This window comes from Erinaceus europaeus, chromosome 18, assembly GCF_950295315.1.
Source record: "Erinaceus europaeus chromosome 18, mEriEur2.1, whole genome shotgun sequence".
In the NCBI taxonomy this organism is placed as follows: Eukaryota; Metazoa; Chordata; class Mammalia; order Eulipotyphla; family Erinaceidae; genus Erinaceus; species Erinaceus europaeus.
The window spans coordinates 21320865-21333471 of record NC_080179.1 but is presented as its reverse complement, the minus strand read 5'-3'; the positions used below and the strand labels follow the sequence as shown (position 1 = coordinate 21333471).

General features: G+C 40.7%; 2 protein-coding genes across 5 annotated transcripts in view; one reads left to right on the top strand and one right to left on the bottom strand.

Annotated features, from left to right (window-relative positions):
- UBR3 (ubiquitin protein ligase E3 component n-recognin 3) overlaps positions 1-12607 on the top strand; it is a 154336-nt gene that overhangs the window by 21345 nt on the left and 120384 nt on the right. For all 4 annotated transcript variants that reach the window (XM_060177740.1, XM_060177741.1, XM_060177742.1 and 1 more), the window contains exon 2: positions 9441-9580. In XM_060177740.1, coding sequence (XP_060033723.1) covers positions 9441-9580 — 140 coding nt within the window. The remainder of the gene's footprint in view (positions 1-9440; positions 9581-12607) is intronic.
- LOC103128469 (large ribosomal subunit protein eL27-like) lies at positions 1795-2272 on the bottom strand. The gene has a single exon (XM_060178263.1). The coding sequence runs from the start codon at positions 2236-2238 to the stop codon at positions 1852-1854; it is 387 nt and encodes a 128-aa protein (XP_060034246.1). The 5' UTR covers positions 2239-2272; the 3' UTR covers positions 1795-1851.

Here is a 12607-nt window from a genome sequence, read left to right as displayed (position 1 = left end):
CTTCTGGCCTGTAGTGTTTGTATGGAGAAGTCTGCTGCTAATCTTATGGGTTTTCCTTTGTAGGTGACTCTTTGTTTTTCTCTTGCAGCCTTGAGGATCCTTTCTTTATCCTTATTCCTTTCCAGTCTAAGTATGACATGTCTTGGTCTCTTTAGGTCTGGGTTAATTCTGTTTGGGACCCTCTGGGCTTCTTGAATCTTTATGTCTTTGGTGTTGTCTAGACTAGAGAAATTTTCAGCTATTATGGCCTGGAGAATGCTTTCTTCCTCTCCTTCTCTTTCTTCCTCTGGTAAGCCAATAATGCATATATTGTTTCTTTTGAAGTCATCCCATAGGACTCTGTTGTTGTTTTCAGCATCTCTTAATCTCTTTTTGAGATCTCTTACTTCTTTTTTAGTTGTCTCTAATTCATCCTCAATCTTGCCAATTCTGTCTTCAGCCTCATAGATTCTATTCTCTCTGCCCTCTACTGCTTTCTGGAGTTCATCTATTTTGTTGCCCTGCTCTGATACTGTTTTAGCTTGTTCAGCTAGTTGCCTTCTTAGCTCAGCGATTTCAGCTTTCAGCTCTCTAATAACCATGAGATAATTAGAATTTTCTTCCATTTTCTCATTTTTTGTTCCTGCATTTCTGATTACAATTTTTTCAACTTCTTTACTCAATCCTGTTATTATTTCCTTAGCTAATGTTTGGATGTTGAACTCGTTGTTTTGTGCTTCACCCTCTCGAGGACTTTTAGCTGGACTCTTGTCCTGGTTCGAGTCTCCAATATTTTTTCTTGTTGTCTTAACCATTTTATATATTATGTTATGAGTTCCCTTTATCAGTACTTTTCAAATTATTGATCACTATTGCCTGGATTGACTTGTGTCTAAGTAATTTAATTAAAGGGTTTACCGTGGTGGAAGTTAACAGTTTTTTCAATTCCTGAGTTGGAGCTCAGTGGTGTAAAAGCCTCTTTTTTTTTCTTTTTTCTTCCCTGTAGGATATGGGAGCCTAAGGGCTTTTAAACTATCAATAGGCTTCTTAGCTTAATCATTGACTCCTGACCAAGAGATAAAGCAGGGTGTGGCAGAGATAATCCAGTGGTTATGCAAAGAGACTTTCACATCCCCTCAGCTATGCCACTGAGGTATAGGTCTTCTCCTGAGTTTCCCGGTTAGATCTCTGTCCCCTGGTGTCCCTCCCTGTTGCTGCTCCAGATTCTGAGGGTAGTAGCAATGGAGACTCAGAGTTGCACTTGGTGAGTCTCTGGGGAGTCCTCTCCTCCCTTCAGCTGTCCCCTTGTTGGTGGAGCAGACTGGAGGTGGTGTCTCCACTGACAAACTGTTGAACTGTTAGCAGTCACTTAATCTCTCCTTCGGCCCCTCTCTCCTCTCTGTTACCAGCCACGCGTGTTTGTACTTACGGGTGATTTACTGGGTTCCTGTGGTCATTCTAGTCCTGTCTTGTTTCGGTCCGGGTGGTCTCCTTTGGTATTCCTAGTTGATCCGGGAGAGGAGAGGAGAGAAAGCGATCTGCTGCTCGTAGTTCCGCCTCCGGAAGTCGAATCTCCAAGAAATATCTTTCTTGACAAATCCATTAAAAATATGTTAAAGGAGCCTAATGAATACTTTCTAGAAATCATAAAGTTAGATTAGTTTTAATTTCTCTTCTACCTTCCTCACCATCTAATATAGAGTTAGCTTCATAAGAGCAAACAATGCATCTGTATTCTTTGGGCCTATGAACCAGGCATGTAGTGCTTTTTTAAAACAGTAGTTGAAAAACTGGATTATATTAGTTCTTTTTTTTTTTTTTAAACTTTTAATGACTGAAACAAAATGTCTAAAATCGTAGTTTTTGGAAGAACTATTTGTTCTTGCCAGTCTTGTACCTTTCCTCAAACTTGACTTTTGCCTCTCGACGTGTCTTGCGTTTAAGGGCAGGATTTCGGAAGACATCCTTGTTGACAACAGTTTTGTCCAAGGGGATATCCACAGAGTACCTCGTGGGCATAAGGTGATTGTAATTATAAACTTTCACGAAAGGCTTGATCTTTGACCTCTTGGCAGTTTTCTTCTTGCCCATGGCAGCTGTCACTTTGCGCGGATAACGGTCAATCCCAGCCACCAGAGCATGGCTGTATGGCCTGTCTGAGGTGCCATCATCAATGTTCTTCACGATGACGGCTTTGCGTCCAGAGTAGTGTCTGGCCAAAACCAGCACCACCTTCCCGGGTTTCATAAACTTGCCCATTTCGACAGCAGCCACCAGGGCCTACAACAAAAAAGCTAAATTAGTTCTTGATTATTCTTTTTTAAAATATTTATTTCCTTTTGTTGCCTTTGTTCTTTATTGTAGTTATTATTCTTGTTGTTATTGATGTTGTCGTTGTTAGATAGGACAGAGAGAAATGGAGAGAGGAGGGGAAGGCAGAGAGGGGGAGAGAAAGACAGACATCTGCAGACCTGCTTCACTGCCTGTGAAGTGACTCCCCTGCAGGTGGAGAGCCCGGGGCTTGAACCGGGATCCTTAACGCTGGTCCTTGCGCTTTGCGCCATCTGTGCTTTGCGCTGCTGCGCTACCGCCCGACTACCTGATTATTCTTTAATTGGATGACATACTTTTTTGAGGGTAACAGCTGTTTTTTTATTGAATGCAAATTAGAAGGGCACAAACAGGAAGTGGAGTAGGTGTAGAGGACAAGAGGGAGGCAGTGGCAAAGGCAAGACCACAGAGACAGCGAGCAGGTGCAAGGGCCTTGAGGACACAGGAGAAAAGGGAAGACAGCTCGCTATGGATTGGATGAAATACTTTTTTGGGGCATCGGGCAGTAGCGCAGCGGGTTAAATGCACGTGGCAAACTAAGAATTCAGGTTTGAGCCCAGGCGTGGGGGGTTGTCGCTTCACAGTTGGTGAAGCAGGTCTGCAGGTGTCTCTCTTTCTCTCCCCCTCTCTGTCTTCCTCTCCTCTCTCCATTTCTCTCTGTCCTATCCAACAATGACAACATCAGTAACAACAGTAACTACAACAACAATAAAAACAAGGGCAACAAAAGGGAAAATAAATAAAAAGAAATACTTTTTTTTAGTGCTCTATTTATTACTAGTGCTCTAATACTAGTGTATTAAGTTAAACTTTATTTCATCAAGTCTTTATTAAATATTTACTTTAAAAGATGTTTCAGTTTCAAGATCAGAAAAGAAAACACAAATAAAACCTGAACTGGAATTGGCGTATTGCACAAAAGTAAAAGACTCTGGGGTGGGTGGGGAGAATACAGGTCCAAAAAGGATGACAGAGGACCTTGTTATGTGGAAAACTGAGAAATGTTATGCATATACAAACTATTGTATTTACTGTCAAATGTAAAACATTAATGCTCCAGTAAAGAAATTAAAAAAAGATGTTTTAGTGTCTACTTCATGCCTAATCTGAAATAGAAAACAAACAAAAAATGAAAACCAATACTGTTTTGCTTGCCAGTTTTGTAGTATGTTACATTCATCTTGGTTCTTTAAGTGTTGGCTTTTAATTTTTTTTAATCCACAGCCATCTGATACACTTCTGTAATCCCGGTCCTTAGGTTACTTAGAACATTCTGGCTGGTCTTTGGGTTTAGTTCCAGATTGAAATTTCATTCCTGGTAGCCACTTGACACTGTTCAAATTGGTTTCCACTCTGTGCCCAGTAGTTCTTTTGAAATTTTTTTTACTACATAACAAGTGTCTAAGGAAGCCTTCTGTGCCTTTCCTTTATCTAATCTTTTCTCTCTTTCTGCTTTTTAGCTGTCAAGCCTTTCACTGCATCCTTCAGTCTTTGTGACTAGTATGTTTTCTCATTATCTTCTGACATTCTCCTCTTCCTTATAACATTCCCCCCTTCCTACTGGGAGAAGGACAAGATATAGGAGAGATACCTCATTAAGTTTCCCCTTTGCCTGGTGATCCCATGTGGTAGCTAGGGACTTGAACTCAGGTCCTTAATGCATGGTAAAATGACTTTCCCACTGAGTTCTTCTAGTCCCCAGCCATTCTTGTCATCCATTTTTTATGTTCTCTTTCACATCTTGCTTGCAAGTACCTTAATTAAATTAATCTTATATTATCACTGGCTCTTCAACTTGTTCTACAGGCCCTACTCTTTTATCTTCAAAAATTTTCTTGGTTTTACTCAACTTTTGTGTACTCAGCTGCAAGAACAAACATCATTCCAACAATGAATTAGTATTTAGTTTTAGATCAAGGTTGAGCTCTTAATATTACTACTTCCTGAACCTTATTTTTTAATTATTATGGTAGATGTGGAAAGTGTACTTTGATTATTATTTTTTACATTTATTTATTTATTTACTCCCTTTTGTTGCCCTTGTTGTTTTATTGTTGTACTTATTAGTGTTGCTGTTATTGATGTCATCGTTGTTAGGACAGAGAGAAAGGGAGAGAGGAGGGGATGACAGAATGACAAAGGGGGGAGAGAAAGATAGACACCTGCAGACCTGCTTCACCGCCTGTGAAGCGACTCCTCTTTTGATTATTTTGAATCCCAATTTGATTATTTTTATTATATTTGAATATGAGAGGAGAGCGAGTGAATGGCACCAAATCACTCCACAGCTTTCCACATGAGGTGTTGTGGGGAATTGAGTCTGTAGTTTCTGAGCCTCAGATATGCATGTTTTGTCTTCTCATAGATTGAGCTATTTCCCCAGACTCTATTTCTACCCTTCCACCTCCCCTATTCCTTTGTCCATTTTTTTTTTTTTTTTTTTTGCCTCTAGGATTGTTGCTGGGGCTCAGTGCCTGCACTGCGAATCCACTGCTCCTGGAGGCCATTTTTCCCATTTTGTTGCCCTTGTTGTTACCCTTATTGCTGTTATTGTTATTGTCATTGCTGCTGTTGTTGTTGGATAGGACAGAGAGAAATCGAGAGAGGAGGGGAGACAGAGAGGGGGAGAGAAAGATAGACACCTGCAGACCTGCTTCACCACCACCAGTGAAGCGACTCCCCTGCAGGTGGGGAGCCTGGGGCTTGAACTGGATTTTTGAGAGAGGAAGAGAAGCCAGAGCATTACTCTGGTATACGTGATGCTGGAGATCAGACTTGGCACCATATCTAGTTCTGTGCTCTGCTTGGCATTTCCCCAGCCACTATGTTTTCTCTTCCCTACATTCCTCCTCTCTCTCTTTTTTCCTGGTGGTATTGTTTCCTTTATCATATATATATATATATATATATATATATATGTATATATATATATATATTTTTTAAAATTTCTTTATTGGGGAATTAATATTTTACATTTGACAGTAAATACAGTAGTTTGTACATGCATAACACTTCCCAGTTTTCCATAAAACAATACAATCCCCACTAGGTCCTCTGAATCTCCTATATTTTCTATAAATGAAGTTACATTGTCTTGGTGTCACTTAAAAACTCAAGTTCAGGGGTTGGGCGGTAGCACAGCAGGTTAAGTGCATCTAGCCAAAGCGCAAGGATGGGTGTAAAGATCGTGGTTCGAGCCCCCGGCTCCCCACCTGCAGGGGAGTCGTTTCACAGGCGGTGAAGCAGGTCTGCAGGTGTCTATCTTTCTCTCCCCCTCTGTCTTCCCCTCCTCTCTCCATTTCTCTCTGTCCTATCCAACAACGATGACATCAATAACAACAGTAATAAATACAACAATAAAACAAGGGCAACAAAAGGGGGGGAAAGAATTAAAAAGTATATACTAAAAAAACACAAAACACTCAAGTTTATCATATTTGATGAGAACATTTCTTAAATGGTTTGGTGTGCTTTCATGCATCAGTGTTTGCCTTTGTTTCTGGTGATAACTGAGATTGACAAGGATTTAATAGCTTGACCTCTAAGTGGAAAAAATTTCCTTGAGTCTTCCTCTGATAGCTTTATTGCTTTAGTCAGTTTTTATAGATTTTGCAAAATGGACAACCTACATCTTCCAGTTTTTCATTTTAATTTTAACAAAATTAATTGATTTATGTGGTCAGAATTTTTTTTTTGGGGGGGCCACTGCTGGGGCTTCATGACCATGGGCTGACTTTTTCAGGTAGAAAAAGACAGACAAAATAGAAGAGGGAAAAACCACACAGCATTGAAACACTCTCCAGTGCTGCTGGTGGGGGATGGGTTCAAATGGCCAAGCAGGTACCCCACTCACTCAGGTCTCTTAGCTTGCTGATCTGTGTATTTGATTTTTAGTTCATTTTCAAGCTTTTTTATACTCTGAGATGACATAGGGAAAAGGTTAATTTCTTACCTGGTACTTTTTTTTCTTTACTACTCTGGCTTATGGTGGTGTAAGGGACTGAACATGGAACCTTGGAGCTTCAGGCATGAGAATCTTATTTGTATTATGCTACCCCCCCCCACCCCTTGGTACTTTTTTTTCACATTGAGTTTTGATCTATATGCAGTCTGTTTTGTATATGGTGTAAGATATGAATCAAGTTTACTTCTTTCATTTAATAATTAACTGTTGTGGGGACTGGGCACATTTAGTCGAACACTTACTCCATCTTGTGCAAAGACCCAGGTTCAAACTCTTGCTCCCTGCTTGTTAGAGGGAAGCTTCACAAGTGGTGAGGCAGGAATGTAGGTGTCTCCCTTTTTCTCTCCCTCTGTATTTTCCCTTCCCCTTTGAACATCTTTCATCTCATAAAAGTGAAAAAAAGAAAAAAGAAAAAAAAGGTTGCTGGGAGTGGTGGATTTGTAGTGCTAGCACTGAGCCCCAGAGTTAACTCTGGTGGCAAAAAGCCAACCAACCAAAGAAACAAAAACATCAGTTGTTGGTTGTGGAGGCAAGGTGGGAGACTAGCAGGGTCTGTTTCCCTTTGTTCCCATAGTAGCAGCAAAGCCGCTGTGACTTGGGTATCAGGCAAGCTTCTATAACAAAGGACAACCGACTCAGGGTCCTGGTAGTAAGGACACAGAGAGATGGTAAAAAAAGGTAAAAACACACATATAAAACAAACAAAACAAAACAAAACCATAAGACATAGAACAGGGAACAGGCTAAACTGAAATCCTGGTGTTCCAATCATATTAAACTTTTGTGCTTTTGGAGGCTGAGCGGTATTGCACCAGGTTAAGCACATATAGAACAAGCAAAAGGACTGACACAAGGATTTCAGTTCAAGCCCCCTGCTCCCAGCCTGCAGGGGAGTCACTTCAGAAGTGATGAAGCAGGTCTACAGGTGTCTGTATTTCTCTCCCCCTTCTTCGTCTTCCCCTCCTCTCTCCAGTTCTCTGTGTCCTAACAATAATAGCTACAGCAGCAGCAGCAACAACAACATCAACAATGGAAAAAAAAAAGGATAGCCTCCAGGAGCAGTGGATTCTTAGGGCAGGCACCAAGCCCCAGTGATAACTCTGGAAGCAAAAAAAAAAAGAAAAGAAAAATTTGTGCTTTCAACTTTACAACACAAGAAACAAGGGGTAGCATATATAAATTGTTGGAATTCTGTCCCCATGGTAACAGATTCTGGGCAGAGCTGGGGAGAAGTGCCTGCTCAAGTCTGTTCTCCCACCAGTCGGTAGCAAGAAAAACAAAAGTTAAAGCAAGTGAAGATAGTAGAAAAGTTATGGGACCTTAAGAGAGACAACATTCGGAGGTAAAGTTCAGTGAAAGAAGGTTTCAGCAAAGTCAGAGCAAGTATGAGAAGTATCGAGATGATACAATAAGTTTAAAAATTTAAGTACGTGTGTTCCTTCCCAACATGGTTATACCTTATTTAAAGCATATGAACAATAAGTAAACTTCTAGACTCACATTCTAAATACTCACCAAAAAAAGTCATTTTTTGGGAGTCGGGTGGTAGCGCAGTGGGTTAAGCGCACGTGGCGCAAAGCGTAATGACTGTTGTAAGGATCCCGGTTCGAGCCCCGAGCTCCCCACCTGCAGGGGCGTCGCTTCACAGGCGGTGAAGCAGCACTACAGGTGTCTATCTTTCTCTTCTCCTCTCTGTCTTCCCCTCCTCTCTCCATTTCTCTCTCCATTTCTCTCTGTCCTATCCAACAATGATGGCATCAATAACAACAACAATAATAAATACAACAATAGAAAAACAACAAGGGCAACAAAAAGGGAAAATAAATATTAAAAAAAAGTTATTTTTTGACCAAGTACAAAAATGACCACAGTAAACAAACAATGCCTAGAACTAAATCTATCAGGAAGGATGAAGAAATTACTCCAGCTGAAAAACACAAGATCTGAATAGAGAAAAAAATATTCTGAAAGGGTAAAACCAGCTGTATTTCTTAAGTCAGTTCTACCAGACTTAATGCCACTAGATTTAAATCCTAATGGAATTAACCACAAACTAACTCTAAAATTCAAATGGAAGAGCATATATGTGGGGAAAAAAAAATCAGTCAAATTAAAAACAAACAAACAAAACAAAAACAAACTAAAAAACTGGTGCTAGTGAACTAGACTTTAAAAATCAGCCTGTAAGAGCCAAGAATAGCTTACTTGGATAGTGCTCCTGCTTTGCCATGTGACCCAGATTCAAGCCCAGCCCCCACAGAACTAGAGGAAGCTTTGGTGCTGTGGTTTGGTTTTTTTCTGCCTCCGGGGTTATTGCTGGGGCTTGGTGTCTACACTACAAATCTACTGCTTCAGGAAGTCATTTTTTTTCTATTTTATTGTTGTTATTGTCATTGTTGCTGTTATTGGATAGGACAGAGAGAAACTGAAAAGAGGGGAAGACGGGGAGAGAAAGATAGACACCTGCAGACCTGGTTCACTGATTGCAGAGTGATCCCCGCCCCAAGCTAGTGGGAGCTGGGGGCTCGAACCGGAACCTTTGCACAGGTCTTTGCACTTCACACCATGTGCGCTTAACATGGATTGCCACCACCTGGCCCCCGGTACTGTGGTATCTTTACCCTTCTCTCTCTGTCTCTCTCTCTCTGTTTCAGAAAATAAGTCTAGAGCAGTGAAGCCCCAGCAATGGGAAGAGAAAAAAAAAAGGGCCTACAATGACTGTGGCATAAAGTGACATTCAGTTTAATCTAATGGGGGCAATACCTGTAATGATTTGTAATTATTTGAAATGCTAATTGATCACTTATGTTTTATTTGTTTTTGTGGAAATCTTGGTTTACAAGGCTATAAGTATTTTAGAAGTATAATATCTCACCTCTACAAATTCTTACCGTACCATACTCCGTCCCTTGCACACAGGGAAGGGAAACATGTACTTAAGTTTACAAATTTTTGAAATAAACTTCAAGTATTCACATTATTCATATAGTCACTAACATAATAAACTAGAAATAGTTCAGCAGTGGAAAATGCACATTTTTGGAAAATGATCAATTTGTACCTTATGTTTTATCGGGGTGGAAGTAATAAAATAATACTTGAAGGTAATAAATTTCAGTTAATAATAGAAATCCTATAACAAGTGCTTTTCTTTTTCATATTACAGGTTTTGCAAAAGACATCAAATTAAATCAAGTTCAAATATTCCTTGTGTCCCCAAAGACTTACTGATGATGTCTGAATTTGTTCTTCCAAGATTTATTTTTTGTCTTATTCAGTACTTAAGAGAAGGCTATAATGAACCAGGTATGTTCAACCCACACTTTGTTAGTACTCTTTTTAAGCTTCTAATTCAAAAGCTTAGCATTAATCATGACGTAAAATATCAGGTATCGTTTTTTAAAACATTTTTTATGAGATGACTATAATATACAGAGATACTTAAATATTAATGTCAATCTGGTAGGCTTGGCTCAGCATTCTTTATCCTTGGGACTCTAGATAGTTCTCACCAGTATTTTGTATATGAGGGGGAGCATTCATTCCATGAGGTTTAAGGTGCCCTGGAATTTTTTATTGTAATTTAGATTTTTTTTTAAGAAGACAAACTACTATTTCATCAGCCTCCCTCCATCTCTCTCTCTCTCAGCTCTGTGTATTTTTATTTTCCTCCAGTACAACTTGTGAGGGTTGCACTGCTTATTCTCACTTGTTTTATTGAATATATATGTATAGGCAGCATATTAGTAATAAAAAGAGGAAAAAGAAAAAAAACATGCAGATCACATGTAGTCAAATTACTTCTCAATATTTACAGTCTTTTAAACATGACTTTCATTTTTTTGAATTTATATTGTTTATTACATATGTGAGAGTGAGAAGCCAGAGCAGCAGTCTGGCACATGCAGTACGGGGTGTTAAACTAGAGACCTTGGGCATGCAAGTCTTATGTCCTACCAGTCGAACTATCTCCCTGGCTTAGTTACAGTCATTTTCTTTTCTTTAAATATTTATTTATTCCCTTTTGTTGCCCTTGTTTTTTTATTGTTGTGATTATTATTATTGTTGTTGATGTCATCATTGTTGGATAGGACAGAGAGAAACGGAGAGAGGAGGGGAAGACAGAGAGGGGGAGAGAAAGACAGACACCTGCAGACCTGCTTCACCGCCTGTGAAGCGACTCCCCTGCAGGTGGGGAGCCGGGGGCTCGAACCGGGATCCTTAGGCCGGTCCTTGTGCTTTGCACCACCTGCGCTTAACCCGCTGCGCTACAGCCCGACTCCCAATCGTTTTATTTTCTAAGAGACGGAAATAGGGCAAGAGAGGGAGAAAGAGATACCTGCAGTCAACTTCACTGCACATGAAGCTCTCTTCCTGCAGGTAGGAATTGAGCCTGAGTACTCATGCATGGTAACTTGTGCGCTTTACCCATTGTGCTACCGGGCAGCCCCCAGTCTTTTTTTTTCTCTAAACCCAGAGCACTGTTAACCTCTGGTTTATGGTGATACAGGGATTGAATCTGAGACTTTGGAGACTCATGAATGAAAGTCTCCTTACATAACCATGATGCAATCTATCCCCCACCCTACAGTCTTTCTTTTTTAAGTTTATTTTTATTAGTAATTTTAAAAGTATTTTTTCTTAATTTTCTTTTTTTAATTATCTTTGTTTATTTATTGGATAGAGACAGCCAGAAATTGAGAGGGAAGGGCGTGACAGGGAGAGAGACAGAGAGACACCTGCAGCCCTGCTTCACCACTCCTAAGCTTTCCCTCTGCAGGTGGGGACCAGGGACTCGAACCAGGTGCGCCACCACCTGGCCCCTTTATTAGTAACTTAACAATATTTTGCAAGATTCTAAGGTTACTGGGGTGTAATTCTACATTGTACTCACCAGCACAATTCTGTTTCCTTCCTCAACCTTCTCCAAGGATACTTAGTTAATAATTTACTTGATTACTGTTTCTTCTTTTTTTTTTTTATTAGTGATCTAATAATGATTGACCCCCCCAAAACAACCTTGATCCATACTCCCAGTGCAGGAGAAGTGATAGGAGGAAGAAGATAAGAGGGCTCTGAACTCCAGCTCCATCAGCACCCAGAGAGAGAGGAGGAAAAGGAGAGGGACATCTGGAGGTAGTAATGTCTTGAGTGGCTTGGAGGGGAAGAGAGGATTGGATCAGGAAGAAAAATAGGGCAATTATGTATAAATGTAGACAGATATTTGTACAGAGGATGGTTGGCCCATGTGGTGGCTTGCAGTGGGGCGACTGAAGGTTCAGAACCCTGGTGATGGGAATGGAGTGGATTAATACCCCTGCTGACATGTAATTTTTTAAATCAATATTAAATCACTAATAAAATTAAGAAAATAATGATTGACAAGATTGTAGGATAAGAGGGGTACAATTCCATGTAATTCCTATCTCCAGAGTTCCATATCCCATCCCCTTCATTGTAAGCTTCCCTATTCTTTTTTTTAAATTTATTTTATTATTATTATTATTATTTTCCCTTTTGTTGCCCTTGTTGTTTTATTGTTGTTGTAGTTATTATTGTTGTTGTTGCTGATATCATCGTTGGGTAGGACAGAGAGAAATGGAGAGAGGAGGGGAAGGTAGAGAGGGGGAGAGAAAGATAAGACACCTGCAGACTTGCTTCACCGGCCCATGAAGCGACTCCCCTGCAGGTAGGGAGCTGGTGGCTCGAACTGGGATCCTTATGCTGGTCCTTGCACTTTGCGCTAGATGCACTTAACCCACTGTGCTACTGCCCAACCCCTGAAGCTTCCCTGTTCTTTATCCCTCTGGGAGTATGAATCAGAGATCTTTATGGGGTGCAGAAGGTGGAAGGTCTGACTTCTGTAATTGCTTCTTTGCTAAACATGGATGTTGGCATGTCAACCCATACCCAAAGCCTGTTTCTGTCTTTCCCTACTTGAGCAGGGCTCTGGGGAGGTGAAGTTCCAGGATACATTGGTGAGGTAGTCTGCCCAGTGAAATCAGGTTGGTGTCATGGTAGCATCTGCAGCTTGGTGGCAGATTATTGGAGCTGTAGGGTTGACATTCCAGGCCTGGAGTCTCTGGACATAATCCAAAGTGAAACATGTCGAGGTGGCACTGGTTGGATTGATTTGAGATCAGCAGATGCAGTATCAAGTGGTATGGACCAAAAGAAGGGTGAAGGAAAACAAGCAAAGCCCCAGAGGCCTTTCTTTCCCTCCCTCCCTCCCTCCCTCCCTCCCTCCCTCCCTCCCTTCCTTCCTTCCTTCCTTCCTTCCTTCCTTCCTTCCTTCCTTCCTTTTTTTCCCCTTTCACTGAGTCCACCACTCCT

What these genes read in the sequence shown, in the direction of transcription:
- LOC103128469 (XM_060178263.1), bottom strand. Translation starts at nt 2,238, where the DNA reads ATGGGCAAGTTTATGAAACCCGGGAAGGTGGTGCTGGTTTTGGCCAGA.